The 10998-nt window shown below is 37.8% G+C and overlaps 1 protein-coding gene across 1 annotated transcript; it reads left to right on the top strand.

Moving 5' to 3' along the window:
• The first annotated feature begins 647 nt into the window (after positions 1–647).
• On the top strand, positions 648–10769 carry desi2 (desumoylating isopeptidase 2). Its single transcript, XM_042768777.1, has 5 exons — positions 648–1230; positions 8085–8157; positions 9313–9406; positions 9521–9662; positions 9800–10769. Exons 1-5 carry the CDS (start codon positions 1192–1194, stop codon positions 10040–10042), a joined length of 591 nt encoding a protein of 196 aa, XP_042624711.1. The 5' UTR covers positions 648–1191; the 3' UTR covers positions 10043–10769.
• The last annotated feature ends 229 nt before the right edge of the window (positions 10770–10998 follow it).

The following is a 10998-nucleotide window of genomic DNA, read 5'->3' as shown; positions in this document are numbered from 1 at the left end:
ACTAACTGAAAAAAAATATTTTTAATTTGTTTACCTGCATTAACCAACGTCACAGAACCATGAACATGCAAATGTGTTACTTAATTGTTAATGTATTACCTTAAAATCTAGGGGGGAAAATCAAGTAAATATATCGGGTGAAAGAGATTCTGCTGACTTTCGGAGTATAGTAGGCTATTTAAGAAAGGAACATTTAAAAGATGAAAAATAGGAATTAGGGAGAATAAATAAATTATGAATAATGAATTGCTATTTTGTGAATAAAATGTTATCATTTAATTAATAAAAAAGTAACTGTAGTATAATTACGAGTATTTTCAAATGTAATTTAATCTTTTTACAAGTAGCTACTTAACATTTGGAATCTGATAACTTAATCCAGATACTACCCAGCTCTGTGTGTGTGTATATATATATATATATATATATATATATATATATATATATATATATATATATATATATATATATATATATGTATATATATAAACCTATTTCACAAAACAAAATAATTTACACAAATTGACATGAATATATGCTTGGTTTTATTATTGTATGGGTGTGTAACGATACTATAATGTAATGATGAAGTGTGCATGTGTGGAGGGTGTTGTTTTTTCTGTAAAAGCGTCGGAGTGGCAGTAATGCAGCTCTGTGAGGTTGGGCATCATCAGGCACGCGCATTGAGTTCGGCTCGCGCTCGGGCTCAACCGCACACACGTCAGACACAAAACGGGGGAGGTTGCTCATATCTCGGGTGCTAAAACGTCTTCCTTTTATCTGACGTACATCAGCTTTCAGTTTCCGTTCACTGTAAATATCACTTCATCGTCTGAATGGCTGAGTCTCCACGGATATTCTTATATTTCTCTTGTGTGCCGTTCTTTTTTTTGTCTCCGCTCGTCATGAAGCTAAATGGCAGTTAGCCTAGCAGCGTCGCTACTCCCTGTGGCTGGACTGAAAAAAGTGGCCTAAAAATTCAATCAATGAAAACCCCTTTCAGGACCAGCTCTTAGATGTCTCTAAACTGTTACAAACCAGCAGAAGTCAAGAGGACGCAGCAAAGGTGCTTACAAAGGGAAAGAAAATAAGTCCGGGTGCTGAGAAAGAGAGTGGAAAGGAAAACGGAGGACAGCAGCAGCAGCAGCTGGTCGGCAGCTAAAGTGAAAGAAAAACACCAACATCCCTGTGATGGCAAACGAGCCGGTTATTCTGAACGTCTATGATATGGTAGGTGACTTTAAACAAATGGAGATAACTCGTTCTCGTCAGAGGTGTGTAGTATTGGCACTAGCTCAACAGATTCATTGGCTGTGTCTCTAAACTCTGTTAGCTGCCTACTTAGGCAGCATTTTGGACATGTTTAAACGTGTACGTAGTCATCTTACTAGGTTTTGAGACTTAGCCATGTCAGCATGCACGCATGCATTTCACAGCTCCATCAGTAAATGCAATGGAAAAGAGATAACGATTTATAGTCTAAAGAAATGTGTGCAGTATTTGGCAGCTTATCAGAGAGGATCCAGCTTTTATTTGCTTTCATCAACAGTACTTAAAGGATTAGTTCACTTTCAAATTAAAATTTCCTGATAACTTACTCACCCCCATGTCATCCAAGATGTTTACGTCTTTTTTTCTTCAGTCGAAAAGAAATTAAGGTTTTTGATGAATATATTCCAGTATTATTCTCCTTATAGTGGACTTCAACGGCTACCAAACGGTTGAAGGTCAAAATTACCTTTTCAGTGCAGCTTCAGTGTATATGCTTTATAAACAGAAATGCTTGCACTGCTCTGTGATTCGTGTCCATGACTTCACGTAATCACTTTGAAAAGTTCGCGCTTGACGTATTTTACACATGCTCTCCACGCATCTAGGAACTGACATAGCGGCCAAATCTCTCTGGTCACTATCCCTAACAGCGATGTTTGTAGACTGGCGAGGCTTAAACGCACTGGCGGGGAAACGGCTTGTGGAGGACAACACTGAGAGGCCGTAACAGGCACAGTCTTCGCTGCTCTGAGTCAGGGCGAGTAACGCCGTATCGTTATGATTAGGAGAAAACAGCTCTTTTTGTGAGGATGTTTGTGTTTTTATTGAACACACATGAACATTGCATTTGTCACCTACAGGAACAAGAAAAATATAATGCAGGATGCAGCGCTTGAGGGTCGGTCCTCCAGCGACGTCTCTTGGCCGGTCCGTTAGGACAAGGATGACTCATCACCTCAGAGAAGCGCTCAACGACCGACTCCACGGCATCTCTGTAAAGGCTGGAGGGAGTGATCGGAGCGCTGAGGTGCGCCTATCGGTCAGAGTCCTTCAGGTCAGCTAGGGTCAGCCATAGGTGCCTGTGTAGGACTACCATGAAGCACATGGAACGACCGATGGCTTGAGCAAAGCTCTTTATCAGCGTGAAGTCCGTCTCTGTGCGCAGGTCTTTCACAACATCCGCGTCCATGTCACCGCTGTCCAGGGACTGCAGGAGCCTATTTTGAAAGACCTGCAGCACCGCCATCATATGTCAGTGAGGCGGACGGTCAGTCTGCAAGCCTTAGAAGTAGGGCTGTGCGATTAATCGAAATCGAATCGCAGTCGCGATTTGAGACATTGCGGTTTTGCTATTCGCAAAGCCTGCGATGTGGAAGCCTTGAGTTGCAGCCTTACTAACCAATACAGTGAGCGCACCTCCGTTCTCCCCAATCAGCTCTGCTCTAACCAACTGCGTAAACGCCCACCATTTAAAAAAAAAAAAAAAAAAAAACACGAAGCGGGAGAGAGAGAGTGTGTGAATGTCAGATATAATGGCGTCTACATAAACAAAAACATATATAAAAAAAATAATAAAAAAAAAAAACTTATGCTATATGAGATTACTTCGGTTTCGAAATGACAGACACCCAACAAAAAAGGTAACGTTAATTTGCAAGAGCTGTGTCACAACACATATCAAGAGCTCCCTTATCGGTTCTGCTTTCAGTGCTGGAGAATAAAAGAAACATTCTTAGATGTTTTTATTAGTACATATACGTTATCTTGCACATTTTATCTCCCCAACAGATTCTAATTTGAAAGAAGTTTATAATGCATGTTAGCTATTCCCAATTCAGAAGAGCGCACACACAGCCTGTGTCTCTGAATGCTTCTCATACTCGCTCCTCTCTGCCGTGTCTCACGGAGGAGCTGTTTAAACTCACCACTCACACGCAGTCTGTCTCGTAATGCTTGGTTATACTCGCGCGCGGCTCCGCACCACATGTCTCTACGAGCGCACCTGGCAATAAGAACGAGGTTGATGCACACACACAACCTGTGGCAACTCGCACCTGGCTCCGTGTTTAAAACATTCAGAACACTTGTTCTTAAAGTCCCAAATTCTTTAAAAATAATAAATCAGCCTATGTAACCCATGTTGTACTTTAAAAATTGATTTAAGTAATGCAGTTCTTTATTTGCAACTAATCTTTCCTGTGAAATTTAGTAATTAAGTAAATTCTGTAAAAGTAGTAATATCATTATAATATTCCCTGCTAAAAAAAACAAACAAAAAAAAAACAATAGAACCCCTCCCAAAACAAAATAGAAAACGTAATGGATTTTGGCTTTAATATAAACTATATTTGTGTCTACTGGTATTTGATGGATTCTATTTGTGGGATGTAATCTGTCAGATGGGAAACAACAGAACAACAGTAATTCCTACTGGAATAATGCCCAAAACACAATATAAAAAGGAATTTTGTAATTGTTTTAATGGAAACCATAAGAATTTCTGTGATGGTTTCTGTTGTTATTTTCAGCAGGTTAATGATACCCAAACATTAATCCAAACCATTAACAATAAAAATCAAAATCTCAAATCAAAAAAAAAAAAAAATAAAATCAAAAAAAAAACCCAAAATATTTAAAAAAAAAAACTCAAAAATTAGATATTTTCCCCAAATCGCACAGCCCTACTTAGAAGGCAGGCTGAGGTCTGCGCCAAGCGTGGCCGAGGAAGGGTACAGATGCGCAGCAGCAGTCTCCTCGACAGGGGCATGCGCACATAGCCATCAGCCTCCACCCCGTCCATGTGGGAGAACATGGCCTGAGTGGAAGAGTGGACGGGTGCAGACCACGACTTCACCACCTGCTCTCGTCAGCAAAAAGGACTGGTGAAAGAGGTGATGGCAGGACCCAAGGAAGGGCTCGATGGCGGCAGTGGGCCTCGTACCCATAAGGCCATGAGCCATGAGCCTCCTCCGAGTCCTCAAAACACGTGCCGGCAAGTCAGTCCAGTGCACGCAGTCAGACTCAGAGAACTCTGCCTCAGTGTGGGCCAGGCCCAGGCAGGTGATGCAGTGCTTGTGCTGCTCCGGCGGGTCGATTGGGCCTGCCCAAATTCAGCAGAATGTAGCCATCGGATTCAGTGAAAAAAGAGGTCTTCAGGTGCGTCTTCGAATGATTCTGAGGCAATAATTGCTATCACTACATTATATACTGACTGCAGGCTTGTCAGTATTTGCATGCAATTTTCATAATTAGCGACAATTGGCTAGTTTATTGTACTGGCATTATCCTATAAGGTTTCAGGATTTCGGAGAAGGGGAGGAGTTCCCACTGTGAATGCTTCACAATGTAGTGTGAGCACTCAAAAGGGAATGGCGTTTACACGACCATGGCAAAAACACAAACTTTACAAGACAGCAATGTACCTCTGTGTTTTTCGCGAACAGGGAACTACGTTGTCAAAACAATCCCTGTTCACATTAACAAGCTAACAAACCTATAAAACTCAATCAAGCACACCAGTTCACTATTTAAAGAAAAAAAGAAACACTATGTGAACAAGTAATACGCTTGATGTCACTGTTTTCTCAAATTTTCACAAAATAGTTTACACAGAGATGATAATGGTATAGTGCCCCCAAAACGCAGTTGTCGTGTAAATGACCTGCCAAAACACAATTTTTTTTTTTTATTTTTAGTTAAAAATGGTGTTACGTAAATGACCCCAAAGTGGAAGTTTTTGAAAACGACACTCTTACTGTCTCCATATAAACTGCAAATTTGTGAAAACAGTGACGTGTTTTTAGTCATTTTCGTGAAACCATATGAAGGGGGATCATTTTAACAATGTTATCTGTACACATTTCCATTTTTAGTGCATTGTTGTCGTGTAAACGTACCCTCAGAGACGTAGTGGAAGTAGTGCAATAATCCGTTCCAGAAGTAAAAATCCTGTTCATTGTCTCCATATGGAAATTGCTTTTTAACGATAAGTAATAAGCCATTAAAGACAGACCTACTTTGAGCTATGAGGTTGTTAAACAATGGTATATGCTTTTGTTGGAGCTATCAGGCCACATTGTTTCAATTTATTTTTAAACAATCAAGTTCAACAGCAGAATTCCTGGTGGCAAATCTACATTACCCATAATTCTGAAAAAGCCTTTACCAGTCTGAGAATCATAACAAAAAATCTAAACAAAAGCAATTTTTCACCAGAAGAACTTTTTACCGCCCACCCACTCTCATAAAGCATTACAAATGAGTCATGTTTCCCTACGCTCTCAAAGTACTTGAGTATTTGTATGCATAATATGTAATAAATATGAAAAAATAAAATATATATATAATAAAATATGCAATAAATGTAAAATCTAAAGTCTATATAAAATAAATTTTTTTTAATAATAATTCTTATATTTTCCATCATTTTTAATTTGATTATGTAATTTATAATTCTTCATGGATGTATATATTATATCCTATAATATTATTTACATACTGTATTTAGCACTATTCATTTACATTAAACAGTGTACAAATGCATTGTGGAATGAAAAAAAAAAGATTATAAAAATTGACCGTACCTTTTGAGTGTCATTGATCACTGAGTAACCTGAATAGTCTCCATTTAAAGATTTAGTCTGTCTCATGTGTCTCATTGACCCTCTTTGAAACAGGGTCATGGAAATGTATACTTTCCTTAGGCCTCTTCACTCATAGTATTATGTTGGACTATTTTAAGCACATGTTCTCACATAAAGATTAAGGCTAGAGATTTGAGCTGCTCCAGGTTTTAAAATGTGTCAATAATGTGGATGGGAATCACATTACAAGTTGTATGTTCTTAGTTTAGCCTATAAACCATGTATGAGATGTGCAGCTTATTAAGCAGGAAATGGGAAATCTGTCAGTACCAGTCTTTCTATTTTGACAGATAAGTGGCCTGTGATTTCTAAAGTGTAGTTTAGAAAGTAATTTCTAAATTTGTAAGTAATTTTGAGGCTATCATTATTAATCATACACATCCTCGAATATCATGGGTTTATGTCCTCAAACATTGTTGTCATGAACCCAGGTTCTAGCATGACCATGAGGTCTTTAACTGGAATGAAAAGTCCCCTTACAGCAGTTCCCGTAGGAACTCATCAGTGTGAGATCTCCCACATAATTCATGTCAGAGCTTGTAGATTTTATTTTCTAATCGCAGCTCTATTGGCATAAGAGTACTCTTGCTGAAAATCACACTTAGAAGCCTGTTGCTGATCACAGAGAGACTAATCCCCAGTTCTGTGATGAAGGATATGTATAATAAGCTTTGAAGTAATTGAGGCCAGAAGGATAAGTAGAGTACTCTCTATAATATAACTCTCTATAATAAGAGTACTCTCATTATTTGACAACCCTGAATGATAAGGAGTTGGAGACCCATCTAGCTGCAAAATTTTTCTCATCTCTTTACACTTATTATTGACTAACCTTTCGTATCTTTAAATTATGTTTCAACAAAACAACACTTTACACTGTGCCAAAAACAAATGTGCTGATGAATATATTACAAATATAGATAAAGTAGCGCAGCACATAAACTGTTGGACATCTAGAACCCAGCTGGTCTGGTGACATCTTATTTTCTGGGGACACATAATCAATTGGAGGCAGCTGTTGCATACTTCCTCAAACAACAGACCTGTTAATGAAATACGCTGGCTGTGAACACAAAGGTTTGTCATGCACTGAGTCACATTGGCCGTCTCTACATATCCATACGTTACTCTTCACTGCATGTTTGCTCGTTTTGAATGTGGCAATCATCTTGGATACTTGTTTAGTTTAATTATTCAGATGGTTTTAGTAAGTCATAATGGATTAGTAGTGTAATCGTAAAGATAATTTGCATAACAAAACCTAAAATAATTCATTTTAAAATGGACAAAATTTAATGAAGGTTTTAAAATAATGTTTATAGCTGTTTTATGAATATACATTTTAAATGCACGTCATATTTGGGGCACCTACAGAATATTTAAAAAAAGATCAACCGATTTCCTCAGAATTTGAGTTCTGAATCCCCCATTTGTTTTAATAATGATTTAAGTTATAAATACCTTAGTCAGGGTGGCGCCATGTTTTATTTTTGACAGGAATGAAAACAAAGCCGTAAGGGTAGAAGTACAGTTCATTCAATTGATTTTTGTTTAACAATATACCAGTTGTTCGGCTGACGAATCCTCTTTCTAAAAAAAAAAAAGTTCAGTAGACTGAAAAATGAGTTGTGAAAATTGCACAAAAATGACACATTTATACAGTGTGTACCATTGAAAAAAAAACTATAAGTCAGGGGTTCTCAGCTCTGGCCCTCGAGGTTCACTTTCCTGCAGTTTACTTTCCACCTTGATCAAACTCACCTGTCAGTAACTTTCTAGTAATCCTGAAGACCTTGTTCAAGTATGTTTGATTAGGGTTGGAGCTAAACTTTCCAGGAAAGTGGAACTATACCTCAAAATCTCATAACCATCAATCTATCCCTCACAGTCTCGTTTTCATCCGTGTTAAATTCATTGTGGTGTCTAACCTCACTAAGATCTATAGGAGTGTACTAGTACTGTGCATTTGAGTCCATTAAGTCCATAGTTAAGAATGGTTTATTATGGAGAATGAGAATCTATTGAATATATTATTAACACCTGTTATTAACATCCTTAACCACCGCCACTGTCATTGAACACTGCTAATCAAAACAGCAACCCAGTTGTCCTTGAAACACTTTTATCATTTGACTGTATGTGACTCAGGCTTGTTTTGTTTCCTTATAGTACTGGATCAATGAGTTCACTACCTCTCTGGGAATTGGAGTCTTTCACTCAGGAATTGAGATCTATGGCAGAGGTAAGGCTCGCATTATGACTCAGACACAAATGAGTCAAGCTACTCAGAAATCCAGTGTTTAACTTGTATGACCGCAACAAAGAAAGAAGGGGGTGTCTAAACATGACTAAACCTCACATCATAGATGACTGAAGTGGGGAAGTTTGTTATAAATAGATGTTCGTTTACACTATCTACACCCTTAACCTAAGTGTGAAACTAACTTAAACTAGTAAAAACATTTTCATTAATTTAAATATAATATAAATATTAAATGAAAATGTAAATAGAAAATAAAATAACTGTACTGAAAGTACTACAATTACTAAAATACTGAAATAAATGAAAACTAAATAGAAATATAAAAAAATGACAAAAACAAACAAAATTACTAAAAATGAAATGAAAACCGAAAATTATACAAATTGTACAAACAATAATACAGCATAAATAAGAGTATATCAGTAATAATAACACTATTGTCAAGTGCTTGTCAGAGCGTTTTAATAGCCTTAGACTGGGGTGGGGGCGATAGAGTAAAAATAATGTATATCAAAATTGTTTTTTCTGCCAAGATCACAATCAGCAGTCAGGAGTTTTAAACAACAGTGTTTAAAATTTTTAGGTACAGTAGCTTTTTAACAGTAGCATTCAAGTAAGAAATTGAATAATCAAATGTAAAAATAAAAGATTTCTTAGTAACATTCCTTCGCCCAGTGAATTAAATATACATTGATTCGTATTAAAGCTACAAAAGTTCTTTAGTAAGGAGCAGTGAGTGATTGTTCTCTTTTGTTTTTGTTGTTTGATTAACATTAATGACACAGACAGCAGCATGTGTCACTTTATACACTGATCCAGTATATGGAGATTACATCAATTTTCTCCAAAATGTTTACGTTTGTCACAACCGACTATTTGTGTGTAAACCTTGTGTGTATTTCAGTTGAAGTGCAAAAGAGAACTGTGACAGCCAGTTTCTGTGTGTGCACTCTGAAACCCGTATATGTCAGAATAGCATGTGTGTGAAGTTATTTAAAAGTTTAAACTGGCAAGCCTTTAAAATGAATGCAAATAATAAAATGTGCACTGTTGCACAATACCACAAAACTATCAATAAATACATAAATACAAAACATTTAGAAATTTTAACTCGTATGTTCTCATTTATCGCAGAGTTTGCCTATGGAGGACATCCTTATCCTTTTTCAGGTATTTTTGAGATAACACCTGGTGACGCCACTGAACTGGGAGAGACCTTCAAATTCAAGTGAGTCACAATATTTATCTCGATGCTGATCAGACTTGAAAGGATATGTCTGCAAAAACCTCTTCCTCTCTCGCCCTTTCTCACAACCTCTTTACTTTCTACCTGCTTTCTCAGAGAGGCCATTGTTTTAGGGAGCACAGACTTCACAGAAGAGGATGTGGAGAGAATTGTGGAGGAAATGGGGAAGGAATATAAGGGGAACGCCTATCACCTCATGCACAAGAACTGCAATCACTTTTCCTCAGCACTATCAGAGGTAATCTGAAGGAAGTGTATATATATATATATATATATATATATATATATATATATATAATATATTTTAATCTTTTGGCTCCACGTTGCCATAAAGAGTCTAAAATCTCACTGTCTCCCACCTCACGTCTGCGTCAGATCCTCTGTGGTCGAGAGATCCCACGCTGGGTGAACCGACTGGCCTACTTCAGCTCTTGTGTGCCCTTCCTTCAGAGCTGCCTGCCAAAGGAGTGGTTGACGCCGGCTGCACTGCAGTCCAGTGTTAGTCAGGAGCTCCAGGGAGAGCTGGAGGAGGCCGAAGATGCTGCAGCCTCTGCCTCAACACCTTCCTGCGCTGTGGCACCCGCTCCCAGACCTACCCGACACCAACCACGCCGATGAACCCTGCTGCCTTGAGTGACAGGCCATCTCTGGTTTGAGCTGTTCAACAGCTTCTTCTGCCAATAGACCCCTCACCCCCTCTCCTGAGAGACTAGCAATTCACCAGCGGACTAGATGAAACCCACCTTCTGTGTTCACTGATTTATTTCAGTACGCTCAAATGACCGTTACGGGCCTGGAAACTATCAATCTTGTTTACTGTAAAACCTTCTATGGGTTTCGTCAGTGTTTTGAATTATGTTTTTGCCTTTTATGTTTTGTTTTAAAAACTCAGGACTTGAATACAATGGCTCTGTTTATTCAGTTTTTTATTTTTATTAATGTTTTTCTTACGCTGGAGTTGCTCACTAGCCTTTTTCCCTTTATTCCTACAGAAAGCACCTAGTCAGTGAATATGAGAGTTGTTTTTTTATGGAGAACATTTGTTTACAGATTTCTTGTGTTCCAATCCGTGTATGATTGTGTTGTTGTGTGCGGGTTACAAAAGCCAAATCTCCACACTTTTGTAATGACACGCATCCCACACTTTGGTGACTGTGCCTGAAGATTTTTACGTGCACTCTTTATCTACAGATCTCTACCTGTTCAGTCTGCTTTGAGTGGCAGACTTCTTATCCTATGAGACCTTCCTCAGATGTTTTAAACCTTTTTAGTTTTTAGAGTCTTATATGTACTTGAGACAACATTTGTATTCCATTTTATGATTATTAAAGAAAATATACAAGTCTCTGTTCTCAAAGTTATCAGTTAATTAATCAGTGGAAACATACACGAGTGTTTAATGTAAAGGCATAATTCATTTTGAAATTTAAATTTGTCATTATTTGCTCGTTCTCTTATTGCTTTGAATCCGTATGTTTCTCTTTGTTTTATCAAACATAAATGGAGATATTTAGAGATGTCTAATATAGAAGCTGCGCTTCTCCATACAATGAAAGTGAAAGGTTACTAGACTT

This window comes from Cyprinus carpio, chromosome A13, assembly GCF_018340385.1.
Source record: "Cyprinus carpio isolate SPL01 chromosome A13, ASM1834038v1, whole genome shotgun sequence".
Taxonomy (NCBI): Eukaryota; Metazoa; Chordata; class Actinopteri; order Cypriniformes; family Cyprinidae; genus Cyprinus; species Cyprinus carpio.
Note: the sequence above shows the minus strand (reverse complement) of the source record. Positions and strands in the feature narration are given on the sequence as shown.

Coding starts and splice junctions, on each gene's coding strand:
- desi2 (XM_042768777.1), top strand. CDS start 1,192: ATGGCAAACGAGCCGGTTATTCTGAACGTCTATGATATG. Junction 1,231..8,084: donor TTCTGAACGTCTATGATATG/GTAGGTGACTTT, acceptor GTTTCCTTATAG/TACTGGATCAATGAGTTCAC. Junction 8,158..9,312: donor AATTGAGATCTATGGCAGAG/GTAAGGCTCGCA, acceptor CATTTATCGCAG/AGTTTGCCTATGGAGGACAT.